We start from the raw sequence: 17,721 nt of genomic DNA, 5'->3' as shown, positions 1-17,721 counted from the left end.
GCAGGGTTGGGGTTGAGGGGCAGAAAAACAATGCATGTTGTTGGACAGCGCAGCAGAGGAACAGTAATTAGCTTATGTTGACAAACAACTTGAAACTCAACTTGCATAAAGCTGCTTGTTTTGTTTGAGCTTTCATTAGACCTGTGTACAAAGATGTCAGTGAATACTTTGCTGGCATTCGTGGGTGACACACATCATTCGCATCATTTGTAGGAGACGCATGGTGCAAATCAGCATGTATTTTGAGATTGGCATGTACACCAGTCTACAAGCTCACACAACACATCACATTGTGAATGGTGAGCTTGCAGATCAGCTATTTTCACCTAATATGACATGCCCAGAATAAGAAGGCTTTGTGTGGTTAAGTGTTGATACATCATAAATTGTGTGGAATAGTTGAGCATTTCTCGTTCAAAATCACAGAATAAATTACTCGTACGAATACTGTACAGTAGACTACATTAGCGTTTGAAGATTTCGCAGGTCCTCCAGACAGGCTGATTCATCCAGATAGCAGATGCAGAGTGCTCATTGATTGTGTGGTCGAGGCAATTAGGCAGCTCAGTGTCAAGGAGACATCGCCACTCTTCCGAATGCATCCTTTAAGGCGTGTTTTTACGCTCACCACAGCACATTCATAATTACACATGCTAATCAAGGTGGGAGTTCACAGTCCGCTGTTTCATTTTGTCAGCATCTCTTGAGCGACTGCAGGGAGACAACAACCAAATCATTTCTACACCGCTTGGCAGCGGCGATGATGACGGCGGCCTCCGGTGCTCCCCATGCCTCGCCCGACGCCCTGCTGTTGTGTTCACACAGCGTTCCTGTGTCACTGCAGTCCGGTGCTCCCCGTGCCTCGCCCCATGCCCTGCTGTTGTGTTCACACAGCGTTCCTGTGCCACTGCAGTCCGGTGCTCCCCATGCCTCGCCCGACGCCCTGCTGTTGTGTTCACACAGCGTTCCTGTGTCACTGCAGTCCGGTGCTCCCCGTGCCTCGCCCCATGCCCTGCTGTTGTGTTCACACAGCGTTCCTGTGTCACTGCAGTCCGGTGCTCCCCATGCCTCGCCCCATGCCCTGCTGTTGTGTTCACACAGCGTTCCTGTGTCACTGCAGTCCGGTGCTCCCCATGCCTCGCCCCATGCCCTGCTGTTGTGTTCACACAGCGTTCCTGTGCCACTGCAGCGTGCCACTGCAGCTGCAATGTCATCAATGATGCACAGTGGCCATTGCTATGTTCTCCTCTGTGCATGCACTTGAGTCCAGGTGCACAACAAAAGGTACGCACAGTCGCACACGTGCACGCAGCCACGCACACATGCGCACACACACGAGCGCGCGCACACGCACACACAATGCATTAAAGGGGCATTTCACCCCTGGAAGAAACTCCAGTCACTCAATCAATGTTAATGGTATTTGTAGTAGATAACAGCAGCACAATTTGAAATTTTCCCCCTCTGGCCAGAAAAATTATAAAGTCTGTGAATTTGACTAGGGTATGACTATTGCTGAATTCCTACAATGTCCACAATGCTTTGCTCTATTGCTCCTCCATAAACAAATGCCACATGCCAGGGAGCCAGTGTTGCATGTACTTATTATAAGCAACTTTGAGTTTGTTTTCCTATAAAGTTTTTTAAAACCAGTGGTTCTCCAACATTTTCATGTCAAGGACCCCCAAATTAATTTGTATTTTTCCCATGTAATGTGTGCCAGGGAGCTCTGTATCTGTTGTGACGGCTCCCTGGACCTTTAAGTCTACTATGGGGTTCTGTGTGTGTGGCTGTGCCATTGCAGTGCTGGATTGAAGGGCGGAGACAGAGATGATGAGTGGAAGGGGAGACACCTGGCCATTGTCTCTCCAAACACTATTTAAGAGACCTGCTCTCACAAGGCTTTAGATCGGAGGGTTACACTCTCTGTAACCCAGGTTCTCTGAGTGGAGAGACTGGCTCTCCACTACATATTTTCAATATGTACGGGAACTGACCCCACAGGGCAGTGTTCATGGATATCTCTTTAAGACACATCTTCTATGGTGGCCCTGCGCAGATGCCAATCAGCGGGCTATTTAAGCCCCATCTGTGCAGTGCCACTTCGATTAATTCTTGATTGACACGCATTTCGGAGCGGCTCTTTTGTGGAGAGCCAGTCTCTCCACTCAGAGAACCTGGGTTACAGAGAGTGTAACCCTCCGTTCTCTATCGTGTTCGAGACTGGCTCTCCACTACATATTTTCAATATGTACGGGAACTCTCTAAGACACACCGCGAGGAAATAAGCAGACCAGCTGCCCCTGCGGCAGCCCGAGGCAGTTTAACCTGAATTCCGTCCGAGCCTATAAGTGGTGAGCGCCATGAGTCACAGGCGCTTGCCAAACGCTCCAAAACTTCAGTATTCATACCAAGTAAGTAATACTCGTGGCCTAGGCGCAAGACGCCACCTAGGCTCAGCTGGCCCAGCATGATGCTAGGCCAGTGACCACCGGGGTGAAGGGCTGCTCAAGCCAGCCCGTCAGATGCCCGGCCGACCTGACCGGTCAAGGTGCTGGTGACCCTACCGCTGAGTAGCACGCAGGAGCGACTCCCACAGGGGGAGCGGATGCCACCACGTTCCATCGGTAGGACAAGGTGAATGTAGACAGAGTCGCCCATGTCACTGCTGTGTAGATCTCTGTCAGAGATACACCATTCTACGGCAACCAGGGGGCTGTTGTCCCATGGGCAGAGTGTGCCCGCCTTCCAGGCGACCCTGGCACTCCTGCCTGCTTGTCCCTGTTGGATCACCCCTGTGATCCAGTGGGACAGTCCACCCTTCGACCATGGTCTACCCGAGCACTCTCTGATCAGGCCGTATGGTATAGAGTGCAGGGATTGGTGCCAGCACCACCTAACCATTGCCATGTAGGAAGCGGCAGCCTCCTTCATGCACTGATAGGGACATTCTTGTGGCTGACACTGCTAACAACAAAAATGCTGTCCTGCGAGAAGCCACCCAAGTGTCCACGCTTAATTGGCTCATGCCGCAAGGCAGACAGTACCACCTCCCGTGGGGGGGCTGCCGACCTAATGTGCGAGCACCCGGTACACCGTGGTCTCCCTCAGCCCTAAGGGGCGGAGGCACCCGCTGGCTCACTGCCAAGAGATGCCAGCCAGCAAACTAGTGCTGTGGGATCCAACAAACGGGCACCGGTCACGAGGACGTCCCACGCCAACATCCGTGGATGTACTCAAGAACGACGCAGGAGCGCCAAGTACCAACAAACTGGCCAGATGGAGATCCAGGATCACCGGAAGCGACAATGGAGGGCTCGTCTGAGGACGACCTCGAGAGAGCTACAACCCATGACATGGTGGAACCTACTCAGGGGTCCACCTGAATTGACCGCCACTGTCTCGAGAGACAGCATGTGGGGGCTGGGTATCCTGAACTGTCAGGACTGAGGAGTGGGCTCGGTGTGCTGAGCACCTCTAGCCATACCCCGCCGGTTGGCCCTGGAATTGTTTGTTTACGCTCTCTGCCGTGTGGTCTGGCCGGACCGCGGCGGCAACGATCAGCGACCGTAGATGGCCTCAGAGTACGCCGACTAGGTCAGCTCCTCTGGGTTCTACCCCGCTACCCGCCGCAACGGTTTACAGCCGCGATGATCAACCAGGAGGTTCACCGACGAGGTCGGTTTCGCTCGGGGTCTCACAGCGCTTCTGCAGCCAGGGAACCCAGGCTCCACCAACGAGGTCGGCTTCGCACTTGGGACCCTTTGGCCGCACCGAGCGCCGTCTCAAGGTTTCCCCCGACGAGCAGGTTTCACCAGGGAGCGGACGCACGGACCGAACGCCGTCTCAAGGTTTCCCCCGACGAGCAGGTTTCACCAGGGAGCGGACGCACGGACAAGACTGAGGCTTCCTCCGCGAGGCAGATTCGGCACTCAGTCTTGTTGCTGTTGTTGTTGGCTAGCTGCGCCTAGATAGCCATGACTTCGTGACTTCTCTGGATGAGAAGAGCTTTCTCTGTGGTTTCAGACCGGTAACCGGATTCTACCCCGCAGAGTCACACCTAGGTGCATAAACGGCTCGCCGTGACACACTGTACACTGTATCGTGTGCTCTGCCCGACAGCCACAGCACGCTCTGCTGTGTCACTGAGCCCGGCTCCACCGTGAAACTACACCACGGACGCATGAGCTGACCTCGTCAGCAATACGCCCTATAGTGTGATAATGGCTGAGATTCAGGCATACTTCCTGGCAGACCCAGCATGTCATGTCTATGTTACCAAACGTCGGACAGACACAGCATGTCCTGTCTGTGACAGAACTACACCACTGTCGCGTGAGCTGACACCCCGCCAGAAATACGACAGTATAGTGCGCTATGATGACTGCCCAACATAAAGGGAAACCTTCGACTGACCCAGCACGTTCTGTTTGTGTCACTGAACCCAGATCCACAATACCGAACTACATCACCGGGGTGTAAGCTGGCGCAACACCCACAATACATGTATTCATGTACTCTTTGTATGTCTATTTCATATGGACCCCAGGGAGATTAGCTGTCGCTTTGGCATCAGCTAATGGGGATCCATTCAGTAAACCATACCCTGTATAGTGTGCTCTAATGGCCGTCTGACCCCAAGGAATTGTGTTAGTCTCACCTACAAACGAGACAACAGCTAACCCGAGAGGGCGAGTCAACGCTCGCTCCCTAAACTGCACACTGTAGTGCATTAATAGGCTGCTGACACTCGTAAGTAGTCTCGCCGAAAACTTTCACTAAATCCTTCTTTACAGACCTGTCCATACCAGGCAGGGCAGGAAAGAGGTGGAGCTATAGCCTGAGCTTAGCTCCTCTGCCAACCTGGGACAAGGTTCAAGGTAGTCTTTATTTGTCTCTCTTGAGAAAACATTGTCTTGGAGACAGAGTCACAGCTGTATACAAATAGCATATACCCGTTCACATAAAAAATACATTTTTATGGGTCTGTCAGTGGAAACGACTGGTCTTTTGCCTCTAAAACAGGCATGGCCCCTCCAGCTTCAGCTGGAAGGAAGAGACCATTCATACAGGAGGTCCTCATACCAGGGCCCCCGCAGGGCACACACTGGTCATGGCCATCCTCTGTGGGCGTGTGAGCTCCACATGCAGCCTGAGAAACCCCTGCTATTTCCATCTCCTCTTGTCTCTATATAGATATATTCATATGTATACCTATATATTATTTATTATATGTGTACCTATATATACATATATGTATACATCTTGTATTGTACACCATATTTTAACTGTTCGGAATGTGCTCCACAGGGAGTGGGCCCATAGTAATTGCTTGAACGTGAGGGGTCATAATCTACCCTTTGCAGCTCACAATGCTGCATAAACGAATCAAGGCAACATGGTACCCTAAGACATCCCCCTGACACGGATTCTCCGTGTGCTCTCTCTTTGTTAGGACAGAGTCCATACCAAATCAATGTCCACAATTTGTTTTGTGTCACCAGCAGAGTTATGGACCTCTGGAAGAGGTTGTACATAAACTGCTCAGCCGCTCTGAGGCGCTCTAGCCCAAAACAATCTGACATTAAGCACACTGGAGGCTTCCAAACCTTAGTATATATCATTCCAGTCGGCCTACAAGTCCACATGCATATAGTGTGTTGTTGTAGCCTTTATCATACTTATAAGCATATAAGTATATATTAACCAGAACCAATTGTGACAGAGTAAGCAATTTAATTGCAGCGCCTAACACGGTGGGTCATCAGGAGTTTTTGTCTCCTGATCTTTGAGCCACACCGCCCTCTTGTGACCCATAAGGCACAGTGCAGACTGGGCAGCCGTCCCTGACGGACATACCTCCATACACTATGACGCTCATGTCAACCTGTCAATGAGGAAGTTGGAACACGCTGGAATTGTTTGTTTACACTCTCTGCCGTGTGGTCTGACCGGGCCGCGGTGCAACGAACAACGGCCGTAGATGGCCTCAGAGTACGCCGACTGGGTCAGCTCCTCTGGGTTCTACCCCGCCGATCGCCGCCGCGGTGTACAGCCGCGATGATAGACCCGGAGGTCTCACCGCTTCTGCAGCCAGGGAACCAGGGCTCCGCCAACGTGGTCGGCTTCGCACTTGGCTTTGGCCACACCGAACGCCGTCTCCTAGTTTCCCCCAACGTGGTCGGGTTTCACTAGGGAACGGACGCACGGACCGAACGCCGTCTCAAGGTTTCCCCCAACGTGGTCGGGTTTCGCCAGGGAGCGGACGCACGGACAAGCTCCACACCGAACGCCGACCAAAGGTTTCCCCCAACGAGCAGGTTTCACCAAGGGTTGGACGCACGGACCGAACGCCGTCTCCAAGGTTTCCCCCAACGAGCAGGTTTCACCCAGGAGCGGTCGCACGGACAAACTGAGGCTTCCTCCGCAAGACGGACTCGGCACTCAGCTTGTTCGGATTAGACCTGCAGCTTTGCTGTTGTTGTTTTTTTTTTTGTGGAGCTACGCGGCGCCCCGAGAGGAGTCGTCGAGACGACCAGCTCTCTTCTTACCTAGGTAAGTGGACTGTGTGCCACGCAGCTTCATGTTCTAAATATATATATTTATATATAATGTTTAATAGTGTCAAAACTGCTGAGATACACGAAACGTCTGCTCTCGTGGAAATCAAAAAATCGAAGTGGCACTGCACAGATGGGGCTTAAATAGCCCGCTGATTGGCATCTGCGCAGGGCCACCATAGAAGATGTGTCTTAAAGAGATATCCATGAACACTGCCCTGTGGGGTCAGTTCCCGTACATATTGAAAATATGTAGTGGAGAGCCAGTCTCGAACACGATAGAGAACTGCTTTTCTCCACAGGCTGCAGGAGCGGCCGCAGGAGAGAAACCTAGCTTGTTCATTTCTTTATTTTGGTTATACGTTTTGGGCAGCATGTTTCCCTGCCAATTTAAGTTGGAAACAAAAAATAAAAAAAAAGAATATATATTTTTTATCCCACGATTTTGTAACCCATTTTTCACCCCTGTGTCAATCATCTAATGTGATCCTGGGCTCTACACACCCTCCACCAACCTAGTCCCCATATATGGGAGACAAGGGGAGAGCAACGGACTTGAACTCATGCTTCCTTCATGCCTGAGTGTCCAAGCGTTTGATATTCATGTGTGCGACTCCCAATTATTTTTTAGAACATTCACTTGTGCATTATTCTTTACATGACATGCTAATGATGTGTTTTGTACCATGCAGTTTCATCATGCTTTTAGTGGATAACGGTTTGACTGTACAGTACGTTAATCCCAAGCAAATACATGTAGATGAGAATGTACAAGTCATGTAATATTCCATTTCTGCCTACTGTAAATGAAACAGACATGAAAAGGTTCAAATTAACCCTGAACATTGTGAACATTGTTTAAGTCACAGAAGCATGGTTTTCATATCATGAAAATGAACTTCAGCCAAAATCTACACAGAATCAAATAATGGAATGAAATAATTTGCCTAGACTTATAGGGGACAGGCCTAGTGCGTGCGTGCGTGCACGCGTAACAAATTGGAACTGCATGTTGAGGGGCCTCTATAGAGCAACCCGCAATTTATGGCAACCCTGGCCTGGCGGTGATATAGCCTCTGCAGATCGCCCTTTTCTATGTTGAAGGTGCATTAAAATGGTAATGTAGAATATTTAAAGTGAGGGAAATGACTTGCTTAATCACAGAAATAATATGCACATAACATTATCTAAATCCTATTAAATGAAAGTCGGACTCTTAAACGCAGTTCATGAGTCTATAAGTGGCCCTTTCATCTGTTATAGCTTCTTACTTGGATTAAGAAATGCATTGCTTTTATTGAGTTTTTTCTACTCTTTTAGTACAAAACGTTAAGAACATTTGTGAATGCAATTTACTGTCAAAGAAGCATTGATTAAAGGAACTATTCTCCGTGAAATAGCATTGTAGCTAATTCAAATCCTCACATCGGGTGGCAAAGCTACCCTTCTAACACCAGCATAATCACAATGATTAGTAGAAATTGAAATTAATGAGGATCCTTATGCACAATTAGACAGCCTTATTTTCAGATAACAAGAATTCCATTACCACACCGTTCTAATGCAACACCTTCCACCACATTAACCCGTAAGATCTGAGGTCGATTATAAAATGTATTCTAAACAGTTTTCTGACATGTTGCCATGTCAGTGGTGCTCAAATTCATGTCAAGGACCCACAAAATTATATGTATTTTTGGCCACGGACCCCATCTCAAAATATTTTATTCCAGGGACCCCAGAAGCAAATAATTGAGTAAAAAACAAATAGCTTTATATTCAAAGATTTGCACAAGATTTCTCGATTTTCCAAAAAGAGCAGCTCTATAAATTTGATAGCCAAAGTAAAAAATGACACGTAGCTTGCAGAGTTAGTTCAGTCAGTCACACTCGATTCATGCCGTGCTCAAAGGCACATTCTATACTCAAGGGGTTAACATGCTGAATTCCTATGTGGGTGTATAAGTGTGCAAGTCCCACACGTCATTCGCTGAGGTGGCAGCTGACCAATTGGGCGGGCTACTTAAGCTCACTAGTCTGCATGCTCTTCCTGCCTTCCTTCTGCTATGGTTCCCGGTTGTTATGTGATGTTTGCTCCCATCACCACCTCAACACCACGGGTGGGCTCTGTTATTTATGTTCCCCATCGGGGGTTCATTGTATATCTATCTCCCTGATCTTAATGTTTATGATGGTTAATTGTGCCGAGCAGGGAGTAAATGCAGCCGAGCCGAACGCCAAGATAAATATTATATGCACACTTGTATTCTCATTCTATAATAAATATTGGTTAAATCTTTCCGTGAGTTGTCTGACTGAATTATGGTTAAAATCTAAAATGACACAGATGCTTTCCCGGATTTGCCCGTGTCGCGCACCGAAAATAGCAGATCAGCAAGCTCACAGCGGGTCGCAGCAGGCCACGCTGTGAGCTTGTCGATCTGGCTATTTCCCGGGGTGCCGTGACACTGGCGCGTGAAGTATATAACCCTGGTCACCCTGTTTCACAATTTAGGGGAACATTTTTGGAGTGAGCGGAGCACAAAGGGTGATTCATGTTACCTGAATCACTGGTCACGACCGCTGGGCCCTTGTCCTCCAGACTGCGATGGCGGACAGATGAGCAGTCATCCATCTGCAGGAAACCATAAAGGGGTTCATGGATTGATCGATACCCGCTGCTGGACTGCTCAAAGTCAAAGTATAGATACTTCTGGTCAAATATTACTACAAGTGACCTTTGCCTGTTACAGGCCAGACGCTCAATTGCGCTATGTTTGGAAAAATCTCAATGCCCCTACGATTGGCTTTTGGTTGAGGAATTTAACGACCAGTTTGGCACATGAGAAACTAACATATGCAATTAGGAAGAAACCTGCTGTATTCTATAAGATATGGGAGAGGTTCTTGGACTTCATTAAGCGAGGTGATATTGAAGAGGCTTTGGCTGTAGGCTACTGTAGGCTATAGTGGTTACGTGCGTGCGTGCGTTAGTGCGTGTGTGTATATACACACATATACACACATATAGGCACACATATAGGCCTTAAGTGCTTATATAAGACTCTGTAAAATACACCCTAAACTGTGTATGGAGATTATCTTTAATCCTTGTCATGCCATACACATGTATGTTTGCGGACGGCATGAACAGTCCAATGTAATTGGACAGTTGAGTGCTGCTGTTTTCATGCCTAAAGGATCCCCTGCTCAGTCAACTGCCCTTTAATCTTCGAAATAATCAACAGCATGATTAATTGGAAACCAAATATGGGATCCTATCCGAGACCATCAGTTTCACTGCGCAGTCCGCTGATGTATTATATTGATTGCGACAGGGAGCCCTCTAATCAGAATCATGGTAAAATCAATAGCTGGCATAGCCTGAGGTCCCGTTCATGCTCCAATGTACACATTTGAAGTAAACTCCCCATCTGCTGAAACAACACGGCTATTAGCTTTAAGAAAATCGAGAATCTCGGAAATGGGGAGGACGGCGGAGATAAACAAGAGGAAACGGAAGGAGAGGAAAGGTGTAGAGGGGTAGCTCTGGTCCATAGCCTTATGGACTTCTCCTTAAGGCTATTTGACTTTCCATTTCCTGCCACCGAATGACATGCAGCACAGCCTCTCGACTTATGCTAAAATAAAAATAACGATTTTGCTACACACCAATACAAAGGTGATGAAGAAAGCCTACTTTCCCTAGTGGACGCACTCTGATCGCCCACACAGACTCAGCACAAATGCGAGTATAGGGCAAACAAATGGCTCCCTGTTGGAGAGGCTGTGCTGTGGACCAGAGCTAGCAGAGGGGATGAGACTGTCTGGTGACGAAGGCGAGGGGTTAATAAAGTCAGGCTCTTGATGTGATTGAGGCCTGCGGTGACAGTGCGGTGCGATCTACCACTCTGAGAGCTTCAGTCCGTCAGGTCTGCAGGACACAACCAAGGATCCATAGTTAGACGGCTCACTCCCTCTGTGAGCTTCATTATGTCTCTTATATCCCTGGCCCACCAATTCCCTGTTAAACTGCGTTTTCTATGGTATGTATATTTTCGTATTGTTTGTGTATCGCATGCGATGCGAAGAGTTGTGAGCTTGTAGATCGGCTATTTAAGAGTATTACGGTAACTTAAGCATTACTCAGTCATCATGCCTATATATGTCTTTCCCACAGCAACCAGTGCAGATATATGTCGACAATGTCTGAACACATAAATCCGATCACTTGCAAATAACAGTGTGGACAGTCTGTCCTAAAGATTAGATTTGAGAAACAAATCGGATTTCACTGCAGTCTGAACAAAGCCCATGAGTCACTCCCTGACGTGCTCCTGATAAGCACAGCAAGCTAGATGCAGCCATTGCACTGGCTGTCTGTATGTTGACAGGCCACTTTCCTTCACCACATCGACCGGACCTGGTCTCCCCCACACTCTGTCTCCACTCCCATCCCCCCACTCGCAGCCCCTACCCCCACCATCGGGAGGAAGTTAAGTCAGTGCGTGGCAGTTGTGATGGGAAAAGAAGGCCAAGTATGGGGTTAAATTCAAACTGTAAAGCTGTCCAGTGTGTTACTGTGAGACTGACCTAGCTGGAAAACGAGAATGAGTGTGAATGAGACCAAGAACCGGTCACAGGGCGGCTCAGAGGAGCCCTGGAAGCACTCCGGGGGTTTCCACCACCGGCATTTGGTTGCATGCCCGGGGCATCTGTGCCACTCTCCACGTCCTGGCAGCCTGCCACGCACACACTGAGGCGAGTGGACCCAAGTTGCTGCGCTGTTCACCTGCGGAGAGAAAGGACAATGAGAGGAGAAACGCACTCAGTGATGCAGGGGAAATAGAAAGGGGGATACTGGAAGATAAAGAGAGATTGGGTACTGAGGGGCAAGGGAGAGTGGGGCGGAGGGTAAGGTGGAACGAAGCAGGAGAGTGATGTAGAAACGAAAGATTGGGATTAAATGTGAAAAAGACGCAGCACAGTCTGATTGCCGTCATTATAATAAGCGAGGCGGCATCATGACCTCCATGCCCATTACCACGAGGAGAACAGTTACCGCAGCATTAAAGAGTGATAAACACTGGTGCGCGCCAATCGTCAGAACGTCAGAGCAGTCATTGCCTCATCTGTCAAATCTCTGCCGTGGGGAAGGAGTAGTCAGGTAGTGAAACATTACAAGGGACAGGAACAGGTGCTGCCATAGATCCTAATTACTCTGTTCTATCAATTATGCAGAAAAGCCTGCATGGCCTGGGGTTCTGACGCACACCACTGTGCCTGCTACTCGCAGTCTGCGTTATACCAGCTGCACTGTAGCAGCATGGCATGCAGTGCACAGTCTTCAATAGTGGGTTTTGTTGTTGTTGTTTAAACGTCCAACTGTTAATCGAACGTATTGATTTAATTGCGACCATAGGTCGCAGATTACTATGAGAACTTGCAAAACATGTCCGTCAGTCAGTCGTGTCACACCTCAATATATGGTCATCTCGTGACATCACGTCTCCATATATGGCCTTCTCCATATATGGAGATCACGACACTGACGTCATCAAACCCTGGATAGCCATACATGGAGAAAACTGGATCATCACTAGATCTGCATATATGGAGCCGGTCAGCAACTCTACATCTGACCTCAAACCCTTAGATCTCTATATATGGAGCTGACCTGTTCTGACATTTCATATGTTGATCCTGCCCCACCCGTCCTTCCTCTTCGATGTCGCCCTTTTTACTGATACCTGTCCATTCAACAGGCACGAAAATTAAGGCCCGGGCCTACCTGGGCCCTCATTAAACCCTGTACACTTGCAAGACACTGCCCCCGCTGCCACCTTTAGATCTCCATATGGAGCTGACCTGTTCTGACATTCTATATGTTATCTGACCTCATCAAACCCTGTATACTCAAGACACGCTCTATATATGGCCAGTACAGAATTCATTCCATATGTTGATCTGACCCCCCATGCCAAAGTGCCAGCCCAGCGGTCTGCCATCACCCAGGCGGATGCGTGCACGCGACCTCGCTTCTCACCCTCAGGGCGTCTCATTGGTATTAATGATTTTCATGATACAAAATAACCGTATCACAGTGCAATCTACTACTGTAGATCGGCTATTTTTTTTTCTTCGCAAAACCATGCTTGTATAAAATAGGCTAGTTAATTAAACTAACCAGCAGTTTAGCTGAATATTTTTCACCAATCAGATTTATTTTGTATCGAAAATGTTAATTGTCATGAAAAACGCTCTTATTTGATTAATCATAATTTATAGAATCTCTAAGAAGATAATTGATAGTTGCAGCCAGCCATATTGTTATTGTTGCTGTTGTTTCAGTCTATTTCCAATGTTAATTTGGATACAATACATCTCAACCCGTTGTGGGGTGGAATAACACATTTCTGCTCTGCATATTCCACTGGTAGAGGCTGGTGCACTATTTGCTCTCTAGCACTACGGGGGAAATGTCTTTGTCCTCCACAGCGCCTACTGAACATCAGCTATATGCACAGGTGCACTGCACGTACCATGTTTTCAAGCTGTAGTGTTCTTCCAGGCACACTTGTATTACAGCCTTTGTTTTTCACACTCCCCGGATTTTCTCACCGCCACACAATGCAACAACCACAAAAACATTATGCTAATGACAGACATCTGCCTACAGCTCAGCGCTTGCCTAGGTGTTGCTGTGTGTGTGTGTGTGTGTGTGTGTGTGTGTGTGTGTGTGTGTGTGTGTGTGTGTGTGTGTGTGTGCGTGTGCGTGCGTGTGTGACTATACAAGTTACCCAGTGATTTGAAAACCCGGCCTTAACGGAGAGCCGTCTCAGACATACTATAACCTAGAATTAAACAGAACGCATCACTCGATAAGACAGAGGGCCTTACTGTTCTCCCTTCCCTTGGTAGAACAGCATGATAATGCGAGTCACGCATTACGCTCAGTACACTGTGTGAGAGACCATGAATCACACTCCCACTCACTGTACATGGTAAAACATGTCACTCAACTCTGCCATGAGAGAAAATGTCACTCACTGGCAGTATCATGATGACTCTCCAGCTCATGGGCCAGGTGAGGAGTTTATGTGATACATCCATTTAAGCCACAGACGCTTATATGCTGCAAGATAAGCTGCCTACACCCAATAGTCACATCCATTTAGGTGGGGAAACTCGCAAGAGACACGTCAGTGGTCTTGACTGTCTGTGAGGCTGTGTGCAGCGCAGGAGTCTGGAGTCAGGAATACTGAAGGAGGATGTCAGCTAAATCTAGTAAATCAAGAAAAACAAAAACTCAAATTGAATTGAATAGTGTTCAGAATATCTTTTAAAGTTGGACCGATATATCGGTTTGGCGATGATTTCACCTTTTTGACAACATTGGTATCAGAAATTGTCCCAATTGTGTAACCTTAAAAAAATCTTAATACAATACTTAATTTGATGTTTTATCAATCAAAAGGTAATTTGTGATTTTTTTGTGTTTGGTTGCTTGAAAGTATCAAGCAAGTATCGAATATCTAGAAAGAACTTAGATTTAGTTTTACAAAAGTGTCGGTCAAACATCAGTAATCGGTGGTCCAGGACTCTCCAAAAATGGGGTCGACATAAAAGAAATCCCAAAACACAAAAAACTTGCATCAGTAATACCGGTGCAATAAAGTATTTCGGCTTTCTTTCTTCACTAGACAAGACATACTGTCTTTCAATAAATAAATGGCCCAACGTCTGTGCTGCAGTCTTTTCTGTGATATTGCAGAAGTGACTTCACTGCACTGGAGCAGAACACCTGGCAATGAGCAACCGTCACAAACTGTTAACCTCAAGTTCCAAAAAATCTTTCTTAGTCAATGAAGCTTCCAAACTCTGTCCCATATCGTCTTTGTCAAAGTTAGGCTGCATAAAGAACACCTTAAGAACCTCGATCTGCCGATAAGATTCCTTTGAAAGTGAGTTGTTGGATAGCATCCTGTTACGGACCATAAGGTAAGCAATGGTAGAATTATCATCCCAAATGTCAGTATTAGGCTACAGTATGGTTTACCGGTATGCAATTTATTCATTTAAATACAGTATAGTATCAGTGAAAACAGAGTGTGCATGGAATTGAGTTATACTTATATAGATTAGCTGTCCTTTATAGTGGTAGAACTATCCGGGAGAGGCTAAAAAGAGGGGGGGGAGTTATACAGGTCTTCGACACTTACGGGTCCATTTGGTTACATCTGTTATGTGGGTCATTAATGTTATAGTTTGAGAAGAGACATGATGGCATAAAATCATCCTGGGAACTGCATGGCGTCCATAAAGTTGATGAAAATTACAGAAACAGATAGTGTACATATAACTACCATATAACATTTACAATTACGTGAACTAGTCAAGCAGACTATCTATATTAATAAGCACAGTATAAAGTTAGAGCAGATCTATGTTTGGCCGTAAGGTATTCTGACTAACAAAGCAACTGCATAGAAAACTATGTAAAACGTTTTGCACACAACATGCTACCGAGGTTACATGTAGGTTAACTTAAATGCTCCAAGCTTACCCAGTGGTTTGCATAGAGCTACAGTATAGGTGGTTTCATTGCTCTGGCAGTTTGCCAATAGCGTCTTCCTCTTTTCTATAGCAACCGGTCCACTTTGAGGGTTTCTGATGGCTGCTGGGTAATGTTGTTTTCAGACCAACACCTGTCTCTACGGTTAAAATGATGGGATAATGATGTTATTAAATGTATATGCAACAACAGATTAGGCTACTTAAAAGACAGATCAGAAGAAAATTTACATAGTAATAATAATAATAATAATAATAATAAGTATGATTAGTATTAGTATCAGTATTATTATAACAATAGTTAAATTAATACAAATATAAAATAAAAAAAGGCCAGGAAAGCATAATAGGCTACTACTGCATACATTTCAAATGTTCATATCCCATGTGAATGTTTAACACACAACAATATAACTGACATGTCTCACTCACTAGTAAACAGGAAGAATCATGAAGTTCCTGAAATACATGTAAACAATCGACAGCTGACTGACTCCATTGTGTTTGTGTGTTGTTTTCTCACATAGGCACCTGTTACAGAATGTCCCTGCAGCCATTAACTCCAGTGAACTGTGCAGCCCTCCTACAGCCCGGCTGCTCCCTGCTGCACCTGGATGGGGAGGCACTTCTGTTTGGCCAGAAAGGTTGGCCCAAGCGCTCTTGTCCAACGGGAGTGTTTGGAGTGCGGCTGAAGAACAGAGAGCTCAAGCTGCGGCCCATCTCCTTCTCTAACGACTCCTGTTACCTGCCTCCGTTGCGCTGCCCAGCTGTTGCCCGTCTTGATCCCCATGACGGCTACCCAGAGAGCTACCTAATCCATGGTGGCCGCACTCCAAATAACGAGATCTCCAACAGCCTCTACCAGCTGACCCTGGATAGCCGTGGCTGTAATCGCAAAGTCACTCTGAGGTGTCAAGAGAAAGAGCTAGTAGGCGAGCTGCCAGGGGCACGATATGGCCACAGTATCAGTATGGTACATAGCCGGGGAAAGTCGGCCTGTGTGCTGTTTGGGGGCAGATCATACATGCCTGCAGGAGAGCGGACCACCGAAAACTGGAACAGCGTTATAGACTGCCCTCCTCAGGTGTTCCTTATTGACCTGGAATTTGGCATCTGCTCCGTCCACACATTATCGGAGCTCAGTGGTGGACAGTCCTTTCATCTGGGTCTCGCCAGAGAAGACTGCGTCTACTTCCTTGGCGGTCACTCGCTCTCCTCCGACTCCCGCCCCCCTCGCCTTTTCCGACTCCGCGTCGAGCTTCTGCAGGGAAACGCCCTGCTCTCCTGCGACGCCCTTGGTACGGGTTTGTCTATCACGAGTGCTATTGTCACCCGTACGGGTCCCGCTCACAAATACATTATCTTGGGAGGATATCAGGCTGACTCTCAGAAGAGGCTGGAATGTAGCACTGTGATCCTGGATGAAAAAGGAATCCACATCGAGGCTTTAGAACCACCTCAGTGGACTGCCGATGTCAATCAGAGCCGCACATGGTTCGGTGGCAGCCTGGGAGAGGGAAGTGCCCTGATAGGGGTTCCATCGGAGGGAAGGTCAGCCCAGTCAGATGCACACTATTTCTATCAGGTGTGCTTCCAGATGGAGGGGGACGACGAGGCAGGGGAGGGCACCCAGGGCTGCAGCCAAGAATCCACTGACTATGACGATTCCACTCCGCTTGAGGACTCAGAGGAGTTGTACTTTGGCCGCGAGCCTCATGAGCTGGAGGACAGCGGCAGCGACGGAGAAGAATACACGTACAACGAGGACGACGAAGAGGACGAGTCCAAAACAGGCTACTGGATGAAATGTTGCCTGGGCTGCCAGGTGGATGTCAACACATGGGAGCCGTACTACTCCACTGAGCTCCACCGTCCTGCCATGATCTTCTGTTCCAGGGGAGAAGGAGGCCACTGGGTGCATGCGCAGTGCATGGAGCTGTCTGAGGCCCTACTAGTGAGGCTCTCTCAAGGGAACAGCAAGTATTTCTGTATGGACCATGGAGGTCTGCCCCGACAGGAAATGACCCCACCTCGGCGAGCGTTAGCCCTGAAGCGCACGGCCATGAAAATGCAGAATAAGAAGAAGACTCCTCCATCAGTGAGGATGACACCGGCTAAAAAGAGCTTCCTCAGAAGGTTGTTTAACTGATGAATGGGAAAACAATGTTGAACCGCTGTTTAACTTAACTGCTCAGCTTTAACTGACTCTTGAGAGGACACCTGTTGTGTTCATATTCTGTGAAATGTGAAAAAATGCTTAAAACAAACTATATTCTATAGGACATTGTTTAAAATAGTGTCTATTATAATATATATATTCAAAACTGATATCTAGGCTTTGTTTTCTGTCAGGCCCTTTCAAGAAATGTGTGTCGTTAATTTAGAACACTGTGCTATTATGATTGTAATAAACCCTGTGAAGAGTCTAATCGGTTCTCTTTCATGATTTGGAGACATTGGCGCAACAGCCTCTACAGACAGTGAGCATATATATGCCCCAGCCTTACTCATCGGTGAAGAGAAAATCCTGGTTACAATAGGCTATAAGGCAGCTAGTGCATAGAGAAAAGCCTGGTTACAATAGGCT

The 17,721-nt window shown here is 47.4% G+C and overlaps 1 protein-coding gene across 1 annotated transcript; it reads left to right on the top strand.

The window, feature by feature from the left end:
• Window positions 1–15,675: 15,675 nt before the first annotated feature.
• rag2 (recombination activating gene 2) lies at window positions 15,676–17,283 on the top strand (the record flags this gene model as incomplete). The annotated part of the gene is made up of 1 exon (XM_080762134.1): window positions 15,676–17,283. The coding sequence occupies one exon, from the start codon at window positions 15,676–15,678 to the stop codon at window positions 17,281–17,283; it is 1,608 nt and encodes a 535-aa protein (XP_080618260.1).
• Window positions 17,284–17,721: the final 438 nt, after the last annotated feature.

This window comes from Protomyctophum bolini, assembly GCF_963924005.1.
Source record: "Protomyctophum bolini genome assembly, chromosome: 4".
Lineage (NCBI taxonomy): Eukaryota > Metazoa > Chordata > Actinopteri > Myctophiformes > Myctophidae > Protomyctophum > Protomyctophum bolini.
Note: the sequence above shows the minus strand (reverse complement) of the source record. Positions and strands in the feature narration are given on the sequence as shown.